Consider the following 25990-nt stretch of genomic DNA (forward strand, 5'->3'; position numbering starts at 1 on the left):
CTTTCATGTCTACGACCTTGCTTTGTAGCATGTGTGTCACTTCAACACTGCAGTGTAAAAAAATAAAGGGTTTAAACTGAAGTGTGAACACACGCAACAAGCTGGTCTACAGTAAAAGCAGGAAACATCAAAAAGACCAAATGCTCAAAAGGAGACTAAGTTTAGCAATAAACAGATGAATAATAAACAATATTCCTCTATCCTAGAACTTCCGACAAGGTTTCAAGTTATGAAGCATCTGATCACAGTGGATTCCAATAATCTTTTTTCTCCAAGAACAGATGAAATGTTTAACTGTAAAAAGACAACCTAAATTGTCTGAATAAAAATAAGACCATGCAAATAACTACTGTAACTTAATAAAAATTGATTCCCTTTAAAATGAAACCAGAAGAACCCCTTAGCTAATGTTCATTATGAGAGGGCATTTATCAAGATGAAAAGGTTGATATTTCAGTTGTCAGTTTGAGCTCTCAGTGACTTGTGAACTGGAGGAACAGCACATACAGCATTTTTGTGTGCTATTGTGAGGCAAATAAATATATTTTTAATCTATTTTTTATCATTTCTTTATTGTACCATACACCCAGACAGCTACTATTGTTTCAGACTCCGTGAGTGTGAGAAACACATATCTTATGCAGAGGTTTTCCAAAGGCCAACTGACAAAGCTGAAATCTCTTTGGTGTGTTTTCTGTGATCTAGTCCCCATGCAGTAACCTGCTTTGTGGTTTTTTGCTGCCTCCAGCTACCTCATATTGAAATTAATTATCCCTACTGCTGTGAAAGGCAGTTAACCAAAGAGCACAAGAACGAACATGAACACCACCACAAAACAAACACTTACCGAATGAACGCAAGTACACACTATTTATGAGCATATGCTTTTTGAAACTAAAGTGATTAGCTTCACGTTTGTTAAACAGCAGACGAAACACGCACCATCCACTACGAAGATACAGACACAGAAAGAGCAGGCTGCCTTTTCCTAATCTCAGCTGACATTTTCCAACACTGTACTGTGGACTGGTGCAAGCTTTTGTATCGATCGCTTGCTGCACTTCCTTGGCTCGGCTGTGAAACTGTCAGAAAACTTTAGGCGCTCACAGAAGCACCAGGGCGTAACCCATCTTGTCCTGCCTGAGCATTTGAGCAGACGCGGGTAAAGCTAATGGCCTGCCTAATAGCCTAGCTGAGGTGCTGAGGTGAGCCATTTGAGCTTAGGGATCAGGCAGCAGAAATGCCTGCAGAAAACACCAGCACCAAGACTGATTGCGCATTAAATGGTCTATAATATTTTTGTCACACGAGGCATTTTTGTCATTGCAGTGATTTTTATTTAGAAACACAAATCGTATGAGGGACAAAGTGTGAAACTGAACTAGATTTAATTTCTAGACTTGCAGTGGGAATATCCTACATTTCCTCAGCCATTCCTGGGTTGCCTGTGCGCATTCTCCAATTACAGTTGCTAAAGATTCAGTATTTGATGATCATTATACAAATAACTGACCCATATGGGCAACTCCACTGAGGATTGTGGTGGGTGTAATCAGTGTTTATTGCCCCTTCACTGATTTTTAGCAGTTTAACTACTTCCATGTAGGAAAATAACAATTACGCTTTAGCCAGGAAGGATCCTCTCAGCAGAAAAAATATGGATGGAGAAAGCACTGCATTTGCACTGTTGTAAATTTAGTGCTAGAAACCAAACCAAACCAAAACTTGACTACAGTTGTCTGGCAATGAAATGTTTTGTTAAAAAAGCTGAAACAAGGTGCTTAGAAAATGTATCACTAACAATCAGTTTAAAAGAAATAGTCTATTATTAAATGGCTTTGGCAGCTAGGTTTGGAAAATCATTAACTAGCCACGAATCAAAATGTCATAAGCAGTTCGCCAAACATGTGTAAAATAATAAAATATAGTAAAAACACCTTGGCCTGGGAGTTGAGCATGCCCATCTCCAACTCATTATGGTGATGGCCGTTGGCCTTGCAGAGGCGAATCAGACAGGACTTGATCCTTAGCACCAAGTAGTAGAAGGACTTAGGGCTGGGAACGAGGTTAAAGGGGGCGGGTAAGGTGCGGCCCTCATCAAAGTAGGAGAGCCAAAGCTTAGCACGAGCAAACTTCCACTCCACATCGGCATCCTCCTGCAAAGGCAGACAGAAAGAAGCAAAGGGTGTATCTGGTGATAGATGAAGACTACATGAAGAATCAATAAATGAACTTGCTGTACTGTAGCTTTTTAAAATACAATCAATACGGACAATGAAGTCCACACACTGAAAGCTGTGAAAATACAGGTTATCGCACTAAACTTGATGTTTACTGAACAGGTACATCTTGAAAATTTTTAATGTTATCAAGGTTTTTTGTAATTTAATTCAAAAATAGAATTTTTCAGCATAAAATGAAATATTTCAAGTATTTTTGCTTTAACTTTGATCATTATGGCTTAGAGCTTTTTTTGTAATGTGTTCAAATGAAGTATTTTAGATGGGAATATATACCAAGCACATTTTTGTTAATGATTATTTGATAAATAAAGCTTTGATTTCATATATTCCAGTTGCATTTCACTCAAAATTATTGCTTAATGTTTATTGAGGGTGAAGAATAATTTTTTAGCTTAAATATCTCAGGTAAGAAAGTAAGTGTTCATTTTTAGAACAAGCGTGACAAAAATCAGAAATGTAAAAATTATTTTAAAACCTTTTTGTTTTATCTGGGATACTCATTTTATTATGCGGGTGATGTTTTTGCTTATTGCCACTGTATTGATCTCTTTGTTTTTTTAAGTAATGGTGCAATTCTCCTGCAGGCACAATCAGACACTCATACAAATGAACCTTATTGACTTGTTTACAATATCACACCCTTTTTCTATTGATCAAATATCCTGTTTTTGTACCTCTATCTCCTGGTAAGAGCTGTTGATCATGGCAATGAGCATGTTGAGAAGAACTACCACCATAGTGACATTATAGACTCCGTACAGCACGTAGCCGATGTTCTCTATGAACTTATGGTCATACTTCAGCACCACCGAAATCACTTCAGACAGCCCGAAGATTGACCAGAAGAGAGTCTTGAAACTCTCCTCTACCCTGCAGGAACAGAGAGAGATGTTGTAGCAGTCAGGAAATCAGCACATGCCAGTGACTACACACACAAAAGCCCAATGCGTTACCAGCTAATTGCTGTTTCAGTCACACACATGCAAACACATGAAATGCATTTTAATGTTGTGGGATTTATGAGGTGGCACTGATGAAATACCTGGTGAGTCATGTCCAATTTGAACACATTGCTACCCCATTTAGATCTCTCTCACACACAAACACACACAAACACACTTACTTATAAATACACCCATATGGCACTGTACCACACAAAGCAACACATCGAAAAAGCAGGGAAAGGTTCAGCTCCACAGTTTGAGAGATCGGTTTATAAATCTCTATTCATTAAATTCTCAGCCTAGTCCTTCGTCGACCTTTATTCAAAATAGAAACGTTGCTGCACTTAATAGAAAAAAAAATATGATTTAAGATGAATGTGCATGTGATCCTTTCGGGGGTGTCAAGGTTATATCTAGAAAGAAAACATTTAAACTCAAATGCATTCAACATTTTTAGGAATAATGGAAGTGAAATAAGTTTTGCACATTAAATGTCATACTGAATTATACTTCTCACTCTTGTGGTTGACGTATATGAATAATTCTTAACTCCACTTGACTCTACCTCTGACATTTAAGTACGATAACTGAAGCATGGCTAATGTTTCATTTAAAGCGTACAGTGCTTTGCTGTTTCTACTGAAATCCACACTCAAACTCTCAGTTCTGCCTGGAGGATCATTCTCTCACACTGACCCAATATGTGTTTGAGGGCCAGAGGGGTGAGAAAGGAAAACAAGGTAAAAAGAAAAAAAAGCACAAAGCTGTGAGATCTCTGAACATTGACATTCACGAACATGTCTGCTGTTAAATATTCCACGAGTGGTATGCATGGGCTTGAGATGGCAGAGGGGGGCTCAGTGGGGAGGAGGGAGACGCCTGGTTGGATTGCTGGAGGGGTTGGTGGTGGGAGGAGGCTGTGGAATAGAAGATCTGTAGGTTCCTGGTTGAGAGCTATGGGTGCCATCCAAATTATCTTCTTTCAAAGAGACAGTGTTTCATTGGCACACAGAAAGGTAGGTGATGGCACCTGCTGGTGGCAAACAAGACACTCACATGCATACTGAGATAGAAGCAGACAGAAACACACACAGACAGACTTTTTCCTCCTCTCTATCACACACGTAAAAAACAGACTCCTTTGGGTACCGCAGGAATAATCTTTCAAGAAGAAAGCCAAACATACTCTTTAACCTTCAACACCAGATCAGTGAATTTGTCTGTGTGCTCTCTCTCTTAAACTCAGATATAAGATATCTAAGAATATCTTCTATCATTGCTCTCCATACTTACTTGAAAGTACACAGCTTCCAGAAAACTTTAACCAGTGCGCAAAAATAACCTGAAAACCATTCTGGAATTACTTAAATACTACGAGAAACTGTTACAGTCTCATTGTTGCATCATGTTTTGCGTCGATCAACCTTGCACATTGTTGCTGCTGATCAGAAATGCTCCTCTTTAATGAATAGTTTTATCATGCTGGTCTCTAAATACTGGCATGCAGTCACTATTGTTTTGTGCTGTTCTGATGATAGCTGAATAGTGTATATATGAGCAGCTAACCGCATGGCAACAACTTAATGCATTTAGACATGTAGACATGGTCAAAATGACATCTTTAGGTTCAAACTGGGCATGAGAATGATGGGAAAAAAGGTGATTTAAGTGACTTTGAATGTGGCATGGTTATTGGTGTCTGAATGGCTGCTGTGAGTATTTCAGAAACTGCTGATCTACTGTGATTTTTCCACAAAACCATCTCTAGGCTTTACTATAAATGATCCAAAAAAGAGTAAATATCCAGTGAGGAGTAGTTCTTTGGGTTAAAATGCTTTGTTGATGTCAGAGGTTGGAGGAGAATCACCAGACTGCTTCGACCTGATAGGAAGGTAACAATAACTCAGATAACCACTCTGCATACCAAGGTATGCAGAAGAGTGTCTCTGAACCCACAACACGTCAAACCTTGAATCAGACCACACCACCTGCTACTCTTGACAGCTAAGAACAAAAGATTGTGGCCAAGAGTGTACCCAGGGCTAACCCCTTCCTATTTATTTTATATATCAACAGTCTGACTCAGTGTTATAAATGCTCATTTTCACTGTCATGCTGATGTCATAGCCATGTACCGATCTTGTGATGTATGCATCTGTTTATCATGGAGCACTGAGATTCATCCCAAACCCTAAAGCTACAGTTTGCTAACAATTTTCTGTGTTATTGTTATGGCTCATTTATTTAACATTATACCCTTTTCAGTAAGTTGCATGAGGCACTTTAGAGTTGTCATGATTCAAGCAAATGGAACTTTTAACAGGTTCAGGAGCATATCACTATGCATCAAGTTAGTAATTTCCTCTGTGCACTCAATGTAAATATACACATCAGGAGCAACGTGGAAGCATGCAAATACTTGCCCCCATCTCATCAGGATACTTAATAAGTACTTGGAAAAATGTGCACCGTACAGAGGGGTACAAATTACTGGCATAAGCATCAACATATTGCAGTGCCATCAATGACTGAAGGTGTATGTAAAGAGAAACATATTCAAAAGCATTTATAGCAGTTCTTAGGTGGTTTTCTTCTTTGTGTTGTCATGATAGAGGCCCCAGGCATCAGACAGGCAATTGCTCTGAGGGGAAGGCTCTTTTCAACAGCATCATCTCCTCACTCACTATTCACGTCACACACATCCAGAAGCCAATCGTGCAATCAGGAGAAGAGAGGAAGGTGATTTTGGTAGACTTCCCTTGAAAACCTGTTATTTTGATCCTTCTCTGTTTCAATAATGACTTGTCACTTACCTTAAGCCTCTCTTTCAAGATAAAAAAACACACACACACACACACACACACACAAAAACTTTCCTGTCTTTGAAATTTGAAACAAAACAAAAAGGAGGACAATTATCTTCTCTCAATCATATTGTATCCCAATTATCTTTGAAATCAAATTATTCTTCCAATTATTCTTCCAGGTCTCCTTTCTGGCTCTGTGAAATGTTCACTCGATTTAGATTTTCATGTCCCTAAAATTCAAGAACAGATAATGATGAAGGGCATTGTTCCAGCTAACATTGAGGCCCCATTATACCAGACATTCACAGGAACACACACAATTAAAATCTAGCACTCATTACACAGCAGACTATTTATATTCCATGTTCATCTGTTCGCCTAGGCAGATTGTGAGTTTAATATAACATCCAAAAATGTGGGTGATATTTACAAGTGGGCAGCGTCAGTGAAAGTGAACCCCTTCTTGTCATGTCAACTATGTAAAAATATAAGGCTACATACATGCCCCTCACTTCTATCAACCCTTATGTGAATTGAATGTGGAGTCGCATGTAGAGTATTTAAGCGAGCGGCATTTCTTCTTTTATACTGGATTATATTGATGCATGGGCAGCCAGTGTCGCTGTGCATCCTCATTTGTTTTGCTTGCTTTGTTTTCAGCTTATTTAATTCACTCAAATCTGTGTGAGATGCCTCTCAGGGAGAAAGTGCAATTATGGAAAATTTTAATGTATCCTTGGAGATCAACGGGACTGATAAATTTGAATTTGTGTTTCGCTAATGTCAGCTAAGGTTCCGGTCATGTGTGTATTATTTAATACCCTGTTACGGAGATGGATGAGATGCTTGGTGCTCTGGATAATGGAACATTTTTTAGCAACCTAAGAATCAGATTATTTCATTTCAAACCAGTGTGCCTGTATGTGTGTGTGTGTGCGTGTGTGTTTTACAATAGGGTTGTACAATAGGCAGTGAATCAGCAGGGACAGTCGGCATCTGGAAACGGCTATGAATTGTGTGTTATTATCTGTTATTAAGAGTGGCAGCTCCCTGTAGGCTGCATGCAGCATGACGACTACACCACACATGTACAGACACTCACACACACCAGTGTTTCCATCACGCCAACACTCTTCTCTGACTTGTATCCATCACTTTAAAAGACATTACATTAACATTTAACCTCATTCATATCCTGGAGAGGTGCTCTAACCTTAAATTAAGTCTTCAATCTAAAAATTTGTTATCGGGAGTTTTTGTCCCCAGAAAGACACTCATTCGCCGCAGTGTGTCCGTGTAATCAGATTTATGTCCCCACAACATCAGCAGTGCAAGTACACACACACACACACTCACACACACACACACGGTTAACCCTGTAAGACATTGACAGAAAAGAGCTGAATCTCTCTCTTTCTCTCTCCCTCCTTACCACACTCATGCTGCATACAGCCTGGCGTGTGCCTGGGTATGTGTGTGGGAGACTGGTGAGTCACCTCGGCTCTGCAGGAGCAGCCCCAAACCCAATCACCAGCAGGCCCAAATCAACCTCTCCGCCCCAGAGACATGCTCTCAGTCTCTCTCTCTGTCTCTCTTGCTTTATGCTTGGAACTCTCGTTGTCTTTGCTCCTCCTCTCCTGCTATCATCTTTGTCTCTTGTTTGGCTGCTCTATCACTCTCCCCTATTTTCTCATTATATTGCCATTGCCATTGCTTTTATATCTTTCTCCACATCGCCCTCTCTCCCTCCCACTCGCTATTTCCATCGTTCATCCCTACAGCTTTTAGCTATTTCTGTCACTCAATCTATTCTTTTGATGTATACGTTTCTTTTTTCAATATTTTTCTCCTCATGTATTTCTCCTCGTTGTTTAATCTGCAGCAATACTTTCACTGTCCAAATGAATAAATGTAAATGTAGCCAACTGTTCCCCTTTTTGTGTCTCTGAATCTCTCTGACTCTCTCTCTCCGTCTGTCTGCCCTTCAGTCATTAGTAAGATATTAAATTCTCCTTCCCAATCACCACTCCTCTCCTCTCCTCAGTTCTCCTCTCCTTTCCTCTCCTTAGTTCTCCTCTCTTCTCCTCTCTTGTTCTGCAAACATATAAATACTCAGACAAATACAGATTAAACATCTTTAAATAGAAAATTCTGTTTAACTTTCTACCTATTATACCAAAAGAGCTGTCACCATGGTGACAAAAGGGTGGGGCACTTTCCACCTTGGGTTTTAATGACTGAATGAATGCCACTCCCAAGAGATTCCTGCATGTGTGTGCGTATGTTTATTGTTGTTTCTGATACACAAACAAAAAAGCAGTGGGAAACAAATGCATGAGGAAGTGAACGAAAACTAATTTGTGTGTCTGTTTATGAGTGTGTTCACAGTGGTGTGACAGACAGTGAGATACAAAATGAGGCAGAAAGTGAGCAACGCAAAACAGGGATGTGCTGGTGTGTATCTTCAGGCAAGCTGTGAGAGAAATCTTATTAAGCGGGGAATACAAAACCACAAGATGAGCAATTAAGAGGCTTTTGCTAGTGAATCAAGCACAACATCAACTTTTTTAATTTGCCTGTTCCCTCAATGTCTGTCTGTTTTTCTGCCTCTGTGTCAGTATGTGGTTTATACTATTTCATAAGCATTGGCATTGTTTGGTTATGAAAATCTGTGATATCAGTTACGTTCTTTCTTTGCACTTTTCATTTACCAGTAAAAATGTGAACTGGTCGTTTGTTAATTCTTACAAGGCAAGCTTTGAGTTTCTCCACATGTTAGAGAAGTGTGTATTAGACAAAGGTCTAAGAGAAAGAATTATATTTATTATGATCACAACTCTAGCAAATTAATTACCTTCATAAGAAAAAACACCCTGCCATTTTTGTTGGTCAGTACTTTCTTTGTTTTTGTTTAAGTAGCATAGTCAGTGTGGACATTTGTATATATATGTTTCTTGTTGAGGAAGAAGAGAACCCCCCAGCACAACAAAAGCTACAGAATGAAGATGGAGACCAATACAACTGCCGCGATAGCACCTACACAACTCACTGATCAAAAAATCTGTATTGTACTAATAATAGTACCAATGTTAAATCCTATTGTAACATTAGGATGCTACTCAGCAACCATTCCAGCATTTTAGTCTGTGTTTTCTAAATAAAATATAATGATAATATTTTAACTAAACAACCTGATTTAAAATTATTTTAAAATCAAGGAGTTTATGTCCAATTTTCTGTTCAAATTCAATTGAATATTTTTTATAATGCACCAAATCACAACATCAGTCACCTAAAAGCACTTTATATAGTAAGGTATAGACCCTACAAGTACAAGTATGTGGGATAATCCTTTTGGTTGTGTTGTTTTAAATTAGGGGTTTAAAATTCATAACAAAAAATCAAGTATTTGCTGGTATTGATATAGGCCATTACATTTCTGCTATCATTACATCCTTTGTTTACAGGCAATGTAAAACAAAACCACAACTAACTCATCGCCCATATGCAGACATGCACTGCAGGCGAATTACAGACTAGATAACATTTGTGTATGTGCCCTGCTCTTTACTGGATTTACAGATGTTTACCAGAACTGCAAAGGTTAACATCAAACCCTTAACAAAAACTTATTGAAAAGTTTCTTTTTTTTCAAGCTGTTTAGCACAATGTATTGAACGCGACCATCATATGTGAACTTAAGATCCTATTTACAGCACATTTGTTCAAAAACTTCAGCTGGACACTTTAAAAAAATCAGCCTGAAACATCATCATTCAAAAGGGCTTCGTCTTTAAAAATCAATAGCAAATGTCTGGAAATTATACTGGAGAGTTAGCCTAATGAAATGTAGTGTTTCCATCATCATATGCAGTGTGATCCGCCTGAGCAGAGCTTCTTAGCGTAGCTAAAATTAAATGAATTTCATTGCAAACAATTATTGTCAGACATCAAAATTTCAGATGGACTAAATCTCACCAGAGGGAAATTGAATGCTTGACATAATTTGTCATGATAATGGAAGAAGTTACTGAAAAACACTGAATACTGCCAGAAAGTCTAAAGCATTGCCACTGACATTTCAAATCCCTTACTGGTCACAGCACATGAATGAATTCTTTCTCTGTTACTTTTGTGCCTCTCTTCTTTCTGTCGGGCTCGCCTTAATTATAATTGTGTCTCCCCTTCTTATTTTGACATTCAGATGTGCTTGACTGGTAAAGGCTGAACATGACACATCTGCCTTGCCTTTAGAGCTAATAAATTCTCCCTTTTGCTCTCACTTTGACTCTGACTTCTCTCACACAACCTCTTATCTTCTATACACACATCCCCTTTCTTCCACAAAGATCCCTCTCTCCTCTCTACCCCTCCACTCCCGTACATCACCTCAGACCTTCTTTCATGGTTCCTTTGTTTTTTCCTCTTCCTCTCCAAAAACCCCCCCAGTCTGCACTTTGTTTTCAAACTCCTGCCTGCATCTTCGGGCATGTAAATCTAAGTGCTATTTTTTACTCTCCTCTTTGGCCTGATTCTCATCACTGCCGGTTCTTCTCTGTTCACACTGCATTATACCTTATGCATTATCACTTTATATACACGTTTAGTCTCAGATGCCTCTCATCTTGTATTTATGTATGGCATTACAAATGAAATGCACACTCTTATAAAAGCAACTTCAATATGGTGACATGTCTTTAAAGGTCATTATGGTATATAAAATTTAAGTGAATTGGCAATAATGATCAAATGCTGAAAAAAAATCAGGTAACAGGATTTATTTCACAGTACTTGTATTCTGATTTCTTCCCACCTTGTCAAACGATAATGCTGAGTCTCTGCTAAGCCTGTGTGGTTGCTCAGTCTGCATGACCTTCTCTCATTCTCTCCTGTTCTCTCTCTCCCTTCTTCTTCTTCCTCCTTTGTCTATGTATTCTGGCTGGTCTCCCGCGTTTTGCCTGAACAAAGAGCCAAACCAAAAACACCCTCCTCTGCATCGTTCCCTATGGTTCTCTTCTCATCCCTCATCCCTGCCATCTTCCTCTGTCGTCCTCTTCTGCATTCACTTACTTTGTTGCACTGCTGTTAGCCGTCCCTGTGATTCTGCTACATTTATTCCACTGTTTTACTTCACCATCAGTATACTGTAATCGACATTTTGATTTTGATTTTCAAGGTCCTTGACACACCGCTATGTCTTTCTGTTTTAGTCTTCCCGTAAGATTTAATCCCATCTCCATCCATCTCATTTTATTCAGCTTTTACCTTCCCTGCCCTTCTCGCCTCTGTTTTCCTCCATCTCTGTGCGGTGTTGTCATGCATGACTGACTGGAAAATAGAGACAGGTCCAGGGCTCCATCACCACTGCCCAAATCAAAAGTGTGTGTGTGTGTGTGTGTGTAAACTGATTTGTACATAAATGTTTGCATGTCTGTATAAGCACCTAGTATGTAAACACAAACACAGCAAGGATGTGTGTGTGTATGCGTGTGTATGTGTTACAGTGTATTTGCACTTGTGAAAAAATTACTGTGTGGGCACTTAACAAAGAGCTTTTTGTTTTTTTTAAACGTGTGAGTCAGAAGTGTCTTCACACCTCAGGAGATCGGGTCGGGGTGTGGCTATTACAGCTCAGTCCCCATTAAGCCTTATCAAGCTGTGTGTTTATGTGTATATGCGAGTCAGTTTTTGCTCTAGTGTCACTGAGTATATATGTGTGAGGAAAAACGATATCCTCAGCTTCACTCCTCTCTCATATGCTGCTTCTTCCTTTCACATCCCTCCCGCTGCGCCCCAGCTTGAGTGGTACACCTTTTGCCGCAGAGACTAGCAGAGTACTTAAATTACATTTTCGTTGTAATGACTAACACAATAGTTTTACAATTTAAATGAGCAGTTTTATACTTTTTCAAATAAGAAATCTGTTACTGTTAATATTTGCCCCCATTGTCTCTTTTGTAGCAGACAGGCAGAAGATATCCAATTTTGCTCTTGTGTCAGCGCACATGTGTACTTCAGCCAGTGATATGGGACAGATAAAAGCATTTATGTAGTTGAAGTATTAGCTTCATTTTAGAGTTTCTGAGTGGAAACTTTACAGTGAAATGTAAATTATGTCGAGGTGATAAGTATCTGCCAGCTGAGAGAGCTGAAAGAGAACCATTGCTAATTTTTAAGAAGCACCAGTAAACTAAGCACAGCTTCACAACACAAGTGGAGAGGCCCATTGAGTATAACAGCTACCTTTTAGAAAGCTAATGCTGTTACTTTGAGGGCAATTGAGATCCTTGACACTCATCACGTGGTGGAGAAGATGCTGCCATTGTCAACTCGCCATTTAGTAGTGTAGAGTTACAGGAGAGAAGATTTTTGCCAAAGATCTCTTAATAATATGAACATAAATTAAGTGTGTCCTTGCTACTATCTAAATGCTCAGATGCCCTCAGAAATTCATTTACCAGCCACTGTGTTTAGGTACACCTGCTAAGCTGCTCATTAATGCAAATGTCTATCAGCCACGTGGCAGCAACTCAATCCATTTAGGCATGTAGACAAGATCAGGACAATCTGCTGAAGTTCAAACCAAGCATCTAAAAGGGGAAGAAAGGTGACTTTTAATCTGACTATTTCAGAAACTGCTGATCTACTGGGATTTTTCCTGCACAACCATTTCTATCGTTTACAGAATGGTCTGAAAAAGAAATATCCAGTGGGTGACAGTTCTCTTGGCAGCCTTGTTGATGCTAGAGGTCAGAGGAGGATGGAAAGACTGCTTCGAGCTGATAAGATGATAACTCAAATAACTACTTATTGCAACCAAGATATGCACAAGAGCATTGAGTGCACAGCATGTCGAATCTTGAAGCAGATGGGCTACATAAGCAGAACACATTGGATGCCACTTCTGCCAGCTAAAACAGGAAACTGAGGCTACAATTTGCACTGACTCAATAAAATTCAACAACAGAAGATTGGAAAAATGTTGCCTGGTGGCAAGGATCCTGGACGCATGGAATCTGGCTTTATGAACAATTCAGGCTGGCAGTGGTAACGATGCGGGGGCTTTTTTTTGGCATACTTTGGGCCCTTAGTACAGTTTAAGAATTTAAATACCACATCCCACCTGAGCATTGTTGCTAATCATGGCCATCCATTTAAAAAAAAAAAAATTATTACTTTTTAAAAATTCTGTTTTTTCATTATTCTGTTTCTTTTCGCTCCGGGACCATGTGTACATAATTTCGTTCTACCTCATGTAAACATGTGATGCGAATGACAATAAAGCTCCTTGAATCCTTGAATGAGCTCAATATACTGAAATGGCTCTTTTAGACAGTGTCACCTGACTTCAGTCTAATGAGAGATTCACGTTCTCAAAGTACAGTCGCCAAATCTGCAGCAACTATGTAATGCTATCATGTCAATATGTTACAAAATCTGTGAGGAATGTTTCCAGCACCTTGTTGAATCTGTGCCATGAAGAAATAAGGCAGTTCTGAAGCAAAACAGGGCTCAACCCCTACAAACAAGCTGTACATAAGAAGTGGCCGGTGACTGTATTTCTAAAAATGTCACGAGTCTTGGGTTCTGTTCATTTGGGTTTTGGATTTTTGATTAATATAGTCTTATTTGTGATTCCTATTTTGATACCTTTATTCTGTCAGATTGTGAGCTTATTTCTTGTGATAAAACTGAGTCTTTGATTCCTGATTTTACTGTATGGTTATTCTAGTGATGGCTGTTTTGGTTCATGTTTTGGTTCTCGTCTTGATCTTTATTAGTAGTAAATTTGGTGGCTCCCATTGTCTTCTCTCTCTGTTAGTGGCTCTTTTTCCTGTCTCTATTACCATGCTTATAGTGGGGTTTTTAGTTATTTCCTGTTTTACTTTGAAGGTCGGTTTTCTTTCATGCCTTGCATTAGTTTTAGTCCCTCCTTTGTTTTCACCCGTGCCTCACCCCACTCATGTTTCTTGTTTCAAATCAGCCCTTGTTGTATAAATAGCCCCATCTTCCCCTTTAGTCTTTGTCAAAGTGTCTGCGTGCACTCCCTTGTGTGCTGCTAAGAGGTGTTCCTTTTAACGCCCTTTTTACACCCTTGCATTTTTTGGATCTTTGTTTATTTAGGGCTTATAAGCGATTGAAGGTTGCTTTTGTTTAAGCGATTTCACCTCCTGCATTTGGGTCCATACCACTGACATGATCATTATAGATATTAGATAACATGTGGGGAGTATAGGACACAAGACACTCGTTTTGTTTGTGTTCTTAAAATGTTTCCCACACCTATTGGTCGTATGCTGATCATATGCTATTCCCTGCAAAGTTTTGAGTTACTTTTAGGTGGTCATACTAGAATCAAGCTACTGTTAATCCATGACGATGCTTAGTGTGTGAGCACTAAGCAACACCTGCCCTTTTGCACAAGTGTGCAATGGTGGCTTCCTGACAAATACATTGCCTGGGCATGCCTTCACAGCTGTCAGAAACATGACAGGAAGGGGAGAGAACAAGGATGGTAAAGAAGAAATGGAAAAACAAATCTTTCATTTTATGATCCCAAATTGTTTGTAGTTTTGGTTGGTAAAAACACAAAAAAGTGCAAAGAAAGGTTATGAATTTAGTTAAACTACCCACAAGCTGCTGCAAACAGCAAGTTCTCTGCTGGATGGTAAGGAACAAAAGAGATGGATGGGGTAGTGTCTTTTGAAGGGAGAGAAAAGCATAGAAAATACATAATGCACAGATAGATGGCATATATATATATATAAATAATAATAATAATATTAATAACAAAAACAAATAGTGTCTCTCTGCACAGTTCAGTCTTGGCATTGCTCTGACAAGTGCTCTTTGGACTAGGTGAGAATGTGAGACTGACCTCTGGTGGCTGAACTGACAACAACAGAATTTAAGATTTTTGTCATGTGAAAAGCATCTTTATACAGCTCCCCCAGTCGGAGTATGCAATCAAGAGTCCAGAATTCATGGACAACCTCCCCCCTGCTCCCTTCCACCCACCCACCCAAATGCAGCCAGAGGTTGATAAAATGAGTAGAAGTTGAGAGATTTTTTTTTTTTTAAATCAGCCTTGATGTTGATCTCTAAAGCAGAGGAGTGAAGTGATAAGAGGACAATGGACAGAGCTGGATCACACACTCGCAAAGGAAATGACTGTGTAATGGTGATGATAAGGCACTTTCATCTACAGGTCCTAGGGTCTTTTTTTGTACTTGTTCCTGGGTTTTTGAGAAGTCTTCATTATGTCAGCCTGTTGGGTTGTGGCCATCTTTCGCCATTTCAACTCCATTAGACTCTGTTTCTACAGGTGAAATCGCCTTTCTGTCAGCTAACTCTTTGCTCTGTCTGCCTGCTCATCACGTTGCCTGAATCTCTGGCTCCAAGCATGCAGCCAAGCAGAACTCACAGCCTTATGAGACCCTATGCTGAGGCTCAGCAGAAGGCTTACTGTTTATGCACAGCATAGAAGTGTAAAGTGAGTCAGCATGGAGAGGCAGAGCCCGCACACTAGAAGTCTGATCACACACCTTTGATCATCAGGGATTCTATCTAAGGTAAGGCATTTAAGGCAAATGCTCAGTGGGCCATAAAGTTGGTAATTACTCCCAGGGTACACATACATCACGGCTGATAGGGACATATGAGGACAGGGTGTAAACAAATAACAGGTAATTCCTATCACTGCTTCTGGTATTTGATATCATCTGTTTTTATGTTTCAACCCCAGCTAGTTTTAGTTTTTCTTTGAGATATTTGACTGTTTTTATTTGGTTTTATCTATAGCTTATGCATTTTTATTATTTAGTTCCAGTGTACAGCACTTTGTGTCACCTGTGGTTGTTTTAAAGTTCTCTATAAATAAAGATGAAATGGTATGGTATGTTGCTTTAAGCTGTGAATACTAATCTACACTGTGTGAATTTAATAGTTTTCTTTCCAGTGGTTAGCAGCCGTTCTCTGTCCATTAAAAGATGTCAAAAAAACAAAGCAAAAAAACCAACTTAAATTTCACTTGTTTTATGAGCTTCATTAAGATAAGATGACACTTCTCAGTCAGATCACCTGTAGCTCATCTTGTCCAGTTTAAAAAACACAGTGGCGGTGACCCAAATGTTTAGTTTAGAGCTTCAAAAGGGACTTTACAAAACGGTGGAGGGTTTTATGGTGGCTAAAGCCAGGTTTTGTATGCAATCTTGCCAGGTTCAGAGCCAATCTGACGAAGAGCAGGGAAAAAATGAAAAATGAGGACGAAAACAGTGTCAGCAAATGACATCAAAATAAGGCAGAACTGTGCTCTTAGCGTAGCTTTTATTACATTACAATCTGGGTAAAAACATTTATCTGGCAGGGAGGAGGGTAGCCTATTGAGATTTACTCCCTGAACAGATATTTTACCTGCTTTTGGCACTTGGCAGTGTTCATTCTGGATTTTGTAGACTGATACTTTTGTACCAAATGGACATGTAGACCTAAAAGCACGGTGGTGGACTGACAGGTGTACAAGCAGATTAGACGGCAGGCAGGCAGATGAATATCAAACAGTCTGACATGGTTGATTCTGCCAGGGACACTGAATTATAATCACTGCACAGCTGGCCAAAACGAAAACGGTAATAATACTCTGCTAAGGTTATTCTAACAATATGCAGTCTAATTTTTCATCTGTGGTTGTGTTGCGGTGATGAACTGCTGTACCAGCAACAGCAAATAAGATCACAGCACAAGCTGGCAAAAATCATGCTGCACTAAATCTACAAATTAGATTTGGGCTCGTTAGCAAAACTCAACAAATATCCCAGGCTCTCTTTCAACTAGGAGGTTGAATAAAGCAAGACAAAAAAAAAGCAATGAAAGAATTTTCCTGTATTTTCAGTAAATAAGAGAACAGTATATACCAGAGAAATTACAAACCAACTTGTAACACATGATTTGCTTTACTGGATTGAGCAGATATATTGTAATGTGAGCTATTTAAATCTGTAGATGTCTTTCTCTCAGAAAATGAGTAATGATAGGTGACAGAGCGAGACCTCAGAGAGTGTTTTCTTTCTCAGATGAGTGATGATAAACAGAATGATTCTGTCAGCAACCTAAGACAGATAACTTTCCTCCAAATATCCGACAATGACAGTGAAACATCCGCTGCCACTTTGATCGCAGCTGATAGGAAAGGATGGGTGAGCAGAGACACGGAGAAGCTAAAATGAAGAAAAAAAGGCAGAATAACTGAGATTGAGACTGATTTGTTGAAGCATGCAGTTGCTTTATAAGCAGATTTATATTGCAAAACAAATGATTTGTATGAAAGTGAATTAACAGGGGTGGCTGATACTTAAAAAGTGAAGTGAAAACGTATTTAAAAAATTGTATGGGTGGTTTATGGCACTAGGCGGTTAGTACAAGTTGTTCAGCTAAACGGTGCACTTCCATATTTAAAATGAATGACCCTGATAATACCATGAATGCAGCACTTAAGGAAGTGAAGTGCATTCAAAAAGCGCAATTTCAACTGCATGATTTTTAATTATGGAACATCAGAGTTCATCCTGGTTAGTTTGCTTGTGCAGAATGAGGACTGCTGGCAAGAGGGTGCAAGAGGATATGTACATACAGTACATACTTAAAAAAAGGTTCATTTCTAAATAATTACATGTGAATTACATGTAAAGTGAAATATTCAAGGATTTTAAAATTTTTAGATGATTTATAAATCATTCAGATGGTGTAAGTAATATACTTCTCTTGGGCTTGTTCAGTAGACGCCACATATCACAATCATTGGGATGACTGCTGATTTGATACCTGTCCAGATGATGATGATCATTATCGACCTCTCCACATGAGGGTAATTGCTGAAAAAAGGCTGGCTGTTCAGAGAGTGCCCAATCGAAGAATATTAATGTTGAAAAAAAAAGCCTATAATCTGGAGAGCTTCATGCGGGTGGTTTGAGGCTGGTGTCAGTGCAACAAGAGCCACCATACACAGACATCTTCAGGAGAGGGGCAACAACTGTTGCATTCATATCAAGCCAGTCCTGAATGAGAGCCTGAGCCAGAAATGTCTGTCGGCTAAGGATGAAAAGAACTGAATTGCTGGTGAAGTCCTCTATTCAGATGAAAGTCAGTTTTGCATTTCATTCAGAAATCAAGGTCCTAAAGTCTGGTGATCAGAGAGGCACAGAATCCAATGTGTTTTAAGTTTAGAGTGAATTTTCCACAGTCTGTGATGATTTGCAATGCCATGTCATCTGCTGGTGCTAGTGGTGGTTGGTCCACTGTGTTTTAAGTCCAAAGTCAATGCAGCTACCAGGAGATTTTAGAGCATTTCATCCTTCAAGCTGTATGGAGATGGAGGTTAAAGTTTTCAGCAGGACTTAGCACCTGCCCAGTGTGCCAAACCTATCACCACATGGTTTCCTGACCATGTTATTACCATGCTTGCTTGCTATCTCACCTGACCCGCATCACATAAATAATCTGTCGGGCACTATTAAGAGGAAGATGAGAAACAGCTGAATTACAAATACAGAGAAGATGAAAACCAGTATCAAAGCAGCCTGGACATCAGTATCAGGGCCACAAGCTGATCGCCTCCAATTAATCATAGTAAATACTCTAATAATCTGAGATACTGGATTTATGATTTGCAGGAAGCTATAAGCCATAATCATATCCAAATTAAAACAAAAAAAGCTTGAAATATTTCACTTTGCATAAAGAATATAGTGTAAAGAACAAGGATGCAACATTATGGGGATACAGACAGAACACTGTCTACTTTCTGGTTAATAGAGCCCACTGCGTATTGCCTGGTACAAATATGGAGCAGGGTCTCCTTGCTGCTTTTGTTGCTTTGATATGCTCAAATCTTATAGTGGGTCGAAATGCTTGGCCTCATAATTAACCAGTTGCCGTATCATTTTTCTTCCGGACAGTACTGGCCTTGAAATGATATCAATATTGATGCAATTCCCAGAGCTCAGATTGAATCTGGCATTGATATCTCTTACTGTCATGTCAGTTTCATTTCATTTTTCTTTTGGTCACGGTAGCAGAGTGGTTCGCTCAGTAAACACAAAATGGTGATAGGGAAATGACTAGTGTCATATCCACAATTTTGTTAAAGCTATGAAATCAAATCACAGTTCACCAGTGCCTTGAGATTTTAGTAACAGCGTATCCAATTCACTTTCTCCTTATTATATTTAACCAAATAGCCTGATTGCCTGAGGGTAGATTAAAGTTCGATCTCTGCTTCTGATAAGACGCCACAGATTTAATGAACAACCTCAGTCAAAAGGACATGTCTTATACTGTCCTTGGGGTTTCATCTTGCTGTAATAAAAACATGGTGTCGAAATCAAATACTTTGACAGATTTGTTTTTTCCCTTTTGCAGTCTTATGTAAAATGATCAGTGCGGGGTTGTGTTTTAAAATGCTGCACCATATTTCTGAAAAGTTTTGGAGAAGTGAAAGTGACAAAATTTCAGAAATGGAGAGAGATGGTCAGACCACACATAGTCACACACATTCTCCCAGCACATACTACTCCACTCTGACAGCCAGGTATAACTCACGTGGTGAAGGCAGGGTTGTACTTTGCTCCGAGGTAATATGAGTACAGGTTGAACATGCCGATCATGAAGGCCACAAACACCATGATGAAAATGACCATAAACTTGAAGATGTCCTTGACTGTGCGCCCCAGTGAAATCTGCAGGGGTCCGAAGCTCTCATTGGCTGGCAGTATGTAGGCGATGCGAGAGAAACTCAGAACGACGGCAATGGCGTACAGGCCTTCTGAGATGATCTGAGGATCTGATGGCCGCCACTTGTTTCTGGCTGGAGGGAGAATAAGCCACAGAATGGTTGCTTTGTAATATTATAATTTTATTAGCAAATCAGACATTAAAAGGGATCTTTGGCCATTTTTTTCACCTAATTAACTACACTAAATAAAATCTGATATGTTAAACAAACTCTGTAATTAGTGCTGAAATTATATTCACATTTTAATTCATAAGCCAGCTTGGAGGGATTCAAGATTTAAATATCTGCTAATAACAGTTTCAAACTGTTGCTGATGCTAAATATGTATTAGCATTTTATAAACCACATATTAAACGTTACATAAGAAGGGGTTAAAGTGGTGTTACCTTAAACTCTACTGTGCACATGCAGTTTGTCACTCATCGTCACATTGCTTGCTATTCAAAGTCTTTCTGGCTACAGCGCACTGAGTAAACCTCTGGTTGTAGTGCGATCCAAATGTTTGTAAGAGATGTTTCTATGAAGAATAATCTCAGCTTTAAGAAGCACGGATTTTGACGAAGGAGACGGTGCAGTAAGAAGATGGATTAAGTGAGGAATGGAAAAACGAAAGTCAGACTAAAAGTTTGGAGAGAAGAGCGAGTAGAGCAAGGGGAGGGAAAGAAATTAGTCTGAGCTGTGTGGACGGCAAAGGGAAGGGATAAAGGGATAGTGTGTCCAAGGAGAAGTAAGGACACATAGAGAGAGGGAGATAAGGAAATAACTGAGATATCAAAGGAGACTGATGTGGCTAGGTGGCAACATAAGATACAAGAGAGATGAGTCAAATAAAAGAAAAAGAGCTTTTATTTCACTATTTTATTAAAGTCATAGTTTCTTAGTATAACATTTTCATGCCTTTACAGATATTGGGACATTTAGGGGAAGGTTTATGAGGATTATATGTGAGAGTGCAGTAATAGAAACCTTTATCGATTTATTGATATGTCATGACAGAGTCAGACCACCAGATGACAGCACTGATGAAGGTTCTATTAGTGGGCTGCTAAGTGCACAGTGCAGTGGGCTGCAGCCTATGACAGGGTTTGCTATGGTGGAGGCATGTTTTTGTCCTGGTGTTTAACTGAATGCATGCTTATCACTCAGGGATTAAGGATAATGTTGATTTTTTTGTCATTCTGTTTTTTTTACTCATTCTGGTCATCTGACTGCAGTAGCATGTGTGTAGCAGCAAATCAAGCATTGCAGGGATTGTTAAGTATATTACCGTGAAGATCTCCAGGTGACAGATGAAACAATGACATTTAAAACCCCAGTTCTGAAGGAGTAGTGATGATGCATAAAATGTAATTAAAAACAGAGTGCAATAATTTGCGCATCTCGTAAACCCAGATTTTATTCACAACAGAACAAACAAAACGTATCAAAGTTTAGAGGGAGAAAATGCAGTGTTTTAGAAAAAATATTAGCTCATTTTGAATTTGATGCCAGCAAACATGGCTCAAAAAAGCCGAGACAGGGCGATATTTACCACTGTGTAGCATCCACTCTTCTTTTAACAAGTAAACATCTGGTAACTGAAAAGACCAGTTTTCTGTTCCACGATGTGCCAAGTTTTTTCAGTTCCTGAAAGGTCTGAAAGGTCTGTACTACAGAGTTCAGCATCTGGATTCGTCTACTATGAAGTTGTAATAGCTTTAATATGCAGTTTATTATTCTCTCTCATAAATATGTAAGGCCTTCCCTGAAAAAAAATGTCATCTGGATGGCAGCATATGTTGATTTAAAACCTGTATATAGCTTTTAGGACTGATGGTGCCTTTCCAGATGTACAAGTTGCCGGTACCACAACTAAAGCAACCTCATAACATCAACAAGATGGCACATTTGTTCACATATGGTTTCTTCTTTGCATGACAGACCTTTAACCTGTCTTGTAGTTGGCTATTGAGCTAGTGCATGTCATGATTTCCATGGCAGAACAACACCTTGTTTGAATGCAGTGCTGCCTGAGGGGCTGAAGATCACAGGCATTCCAATATTGATTTTCAGCCGTGTCCCATTTTTCTAGACTCTCTGACTCCTTTGATTAGATATTCGAAATCTTCACAATTTTCCACAGAGGAGCATTATTCTGAAATTGTTCTACAATTTGTAGATGCAGTTTTTTTGCAGATTGGTGAACCTCTGCTCATCTTCTGAGAAACTCTGCCTTTCTACGATGCTCTGTTTATACCCACTCATGTTGCTGACCTGTCGCCAGTTACCCTAATTAGATGCAAAATGCTCCTCAAGCTGTTTCTTTTTACAACCACTTCCCTTTTCAGCCTTTTTGTTACCCCCTGTCAAATCTTCTTTTGATGATGCCATCAAATTCAAAATGAGCCAATATGTATTGGAAAATGGTTGCAGATCTAAAGAAATACATTTTCAGTTTCAAATATCATGAGCAGTCCGGGTTTTTGTAATTAATGGTGTTTTTGCACTCATCTAATTCGCTATTCCTTATCAGTGACTGATGTAGCAAAACACTGATTCAAGTACCTCTATATAATATTGGCCTTTTTTTGCAAACATGACATCTTAGTCTGATCAAGCAATCTTTAAAAAAATGTAGCTTATATTTAACTGATATGATTCTTCTTATTGACTACTTACCGTAAGTGAAATAAGCCACTTCATCAGGCAGTGAGGCGTTGCTGAGGTCGTCATCTGGTACATGCATGTCCACATATTGCTGGGCCTTGGATGCCTTCAGGAATGCCATGAAGCGTGCCGTGAAGGATGCCACAAAGATGGATAACATACCAAAGTCCAGAACATTCCAAAGATGCATGACATACTCCCTGGGTCCATCACTCCAGATCTCCTTGCACTCTGACCAAATCATGCCTGAACATAAAAGACACATATAGACAAAAATAACACAAAAATAAGGAGGCCGTTGCCGGCACTTATATAGGGATGCATAAATGAAGCACGTACAAACGGATGTCGACAACAAAGCTTGTAATTAAAAATGAACCACTCAGACGTGTGGCACTTACAGATCAGGTGGATGCAAACACATACACACTCCATTCTCTATTTGGAGCCAAAACACAGTTAAAATTGCCTAGAGAGAAGGCGCCCTGATCAGTATCATCTCTCTAACAATTACTGGGCCTTCAAAGCATGCTACCGGAATTACAATTACCACATCTAACTAAGCCACCACTCAATGCACACACATACGCTCACAGATTCATATAGATAAACAGTCACATGTGCAGCGGCTGCTAAAGATTTACTGTAGATGGGAAAAAATGATGCCATTACATATAAACAAATAAAAACAGAGGCACATGTGCACCAACATACACAGACCACACACATAATATTGTTATAAGTGTGTGCATGAGCGGAAGCAGATGGGAAGCAGCCGAGCTCTGACAGATACTGCTGTGGGCTATTTATCCACCAAGTTTGTCTTTGTCTGCCTGTCTGTCACCCTCTTCTATCTCCTTCGATGCCTCACGCCTGCCTTCCTGTATTCCACGCACACACCTTATTCTGCTTTCTTTTGTCGCCCTCAACTACTCCCAACTTTCCTTCCATTTTTCTTTCATTCTATTTCTCCCTCTAATATTTCCTCTGCACAGCCTCCCAGGTCAACCTCCCAATTTCCCTCCAGGTTATCGTTAGGACTCAGCGGGGCTACTGTTTGCGCTGTTCCAACCAGAAGATTTCTTTTTGATCTTCGGAGGATAAAAGAGCATGATTTGTTGTGTTGCTGTAACCTTGGCTTTCATTCACTTGGCTCGTAGGGTACTGTATTAAACTTGAATTATACCTCATATCAAAGGCGGGCAAAAAGTTTTCTGACTATTTCCAGACTGTTTACTGATTTATGGTGCAGGTGTATGTAGAAAAAAACTTGAAAAGAAACTTTGGATTAGCATAGAAAAATGTGCAAACCTAGGACACAGTATATTCATGGTTAACAACATAATAAACTGCATGCACTAAAAAAATAACACGCTTAGCTCTGCCTTGCTTACTTGGCACATCAAGGTTATTTTTTATCACGTTGGACAATCTGCTTTGACAGGGACAATCTATTCTAATCTAATCAACTGATGTGCATTTTAATTGGCTGTAACTGTGCAGAGCCACACTGTGTGTGTATGATTTGATTGAAAGGGTGACTTACCCAATACCCACTTCATGATCAACATCTCTGTCCAGGAAAACTGGGTGGTTTTGACCCTGAACACCTGTCGAGGATGGTCTGTGATGGTCTCGTTGGGAAGGTTCTTTACTCCTTCAAAGCGGTCGGAAGCATTGACGACCAGGAGACCCAGGAAGATGGTGAAGGAGACAGCGTGAGCCACAAACTTCATGAAGGGGCTTCGCAGGATCTGACCAAGCTGGAAGTGAAAAGATTCATGACATAATGCAATGTATGTTCCAATGTGTTTACAAATATTAAGAATCAATTATGGTAATATAGATATAGATTAATAACATCAATTTAAACTTGCATTTACTGATCAGAAATTACAGCAAATTGTAAAAAACAAAAACAGTGGGGTGTTGAAACATTAAGCAAAATTTCCCCATCTATCTGTGATTACAATAGCCAACAAATTCTCTTTTACAGTAAAGAAACATGTTTGAGTGCTTTTTGGACAGACAAAATTGCAGCCAAGCGCAACATCTGTTTTTATTTACCGAGATGAATCATGCTTTCTGCAGAGTTCCTGAGATTTTGGTCCTCAGAGAGAGAAAAAAATGCTGCAAAGCACCACTACACCACCATTTTAGCAGACAAACAGCAGCTGTTGTAATTCATGAATTTGCGTAACCACCGATCACTCTCACACACACATAATGCCAGAGCAACTAGATGCCAAACCATTAGCAGAGCCTGTGAAAATGCACTGCATCAAGAGAAAGTAATGCAAGACGGTACAGCACAAATAGCATTTAACAAGCCACCACACAGAGGGGCATTTTTGTAATTGCACAAAAGTGTGCCAAGTCACACAAATGCACTTACACACTTAGACACGCGCACACTTCTAACCCCATACGGGCATTTGAGATCCCAACATTTGCTACTCTCTGAACCTGCTGTGTTCAATATTAACTACCCACAGGATATCTCTACTCTCTGCATGAACAATAATACATCAGATTCAGTAGCTCTTCCCATGCCACACACACACTGCTAAATCATGGGGGAAGAGGTTGTCTGGTAATTCTTAACCTTGCAAAACCTCCTTTAAACCTCCTCATGACACCTTCATCCCTCCCAGCATCTGTGCTGATAAGGCCGATCCATTTCACTCCTCAGGTTAAATAAGATGGTCATCTCAGATCAGACCTTCTGCTGTGTGGCAACTACAAACTCCAAGGGTTTCTTTAGTGTGATGGTGACAAGAGCTCATCTCCTCCAACAAAATGGCAGCTGCTAGCAGGAGGCATGTGCAGATTAAATAAGTAGAAGCCTGGTGTGAAAATCATCCAAAGCCAGGATGGATCTTCGTTTTCTTATTATAAGGTCTTTTTACCTGGGAGAATACATAATGTTTCTTAAGTGTGATCAAAATGTTCAAAAATTTTGCCCATAAAAAAATTATCCAATTTAAGTTTGGCTAATTTCCTGTTCAAGATAATCATTTTGGGTGTACCCAGACAGCTTCCAGTGCAGCAGAAGCTCCCAAGATGTCAATAAAGATCACTTGTGGTTTCATCTCAAACCTGCACAGACAGCAAACTAGAAGTTCTTTTTAAAACTGATGTGTATTACCCATGAAGGTCCACTGCTGGTGTTAAGAGCTGGACCTCTTACTAAAAACAAGCAGCTGAGAGCAGTTTTCAGCTGAAGGGTCAGTGCTTTAGATGAGGAAAGAGATCTGAAGGATGCTTTTTTCCCCCCAAACATTCACATGGTTCTGCACCGTGAATTGATCCCTCAGGGAGATGCCGTCAATGTGGAGCTTTACTGTAACGTCTACTAAAAACACACTGAAAATGCAAACAAGATTTTTGACCACAGCCACATAATCTTTACTCACTGTCAACAGTTCTTTAAGTCCTGTTCTGGGTTCTTTTTTGACCTCCTGGATGAGTCAAAGATGAACTCTCTATTTGTGGAGATGATGATTCACTGGAGTCTCAAAGCCTTAAAAAGTGGCTTTGTAACCCTTTCCAGACTGCTAG

General features: G+C 39.4%; 1 protein-coding gene across 1 annotated transcript in view; it reads right to left on the reverse strand.

Moving 5' to 3' along the window:
- Positions 1 to 25990, reverse strand: part of LOC116321639 (short transient receptor potential channel 7) — a 57454-nt gene that overhangs the window by 3019 nt on the left and 28445 nt on the right. The window contains exons 5-9 of the mRNA XM_031741578.2: positions 23976 to 24192; positions 22442 to 22675; positions 19591 to 19855; positions 2918 to 3113; positions 1938 to 2156 (exon numbers count right to left, since the gene is read on the reverse strand). Of these exons, the coding sequence (XP_031597438.2) occupies positions 1938 to 2156; positions 2918 to 3113; positions 19591 to 19855; positions 22442 to 22675; positions 23976 to 24192 (1131 nt within the window). The remainder of the gene's footprint in view (positions 1 to 1937; positions 2157 to 2917; positions 3114 to 19590; positions 19856 to 22441; positions 22676 to 23975; positions 24193 to 25990) is intronic.

This window comes from Oreochromis aureus, linkage group 2, assembly GCF_013358895.1.
Source record: "Oreochromis aureus strain Israel breed Guangdong linkage group 2, ZZ_aureus, whole genome shotgun sequence".
NCBI lineage: Eukaryota > Metazoa > Chordata > Actinopteri > Cichliformes > Cichlidae > Oreochromis > Oreochromis aureus.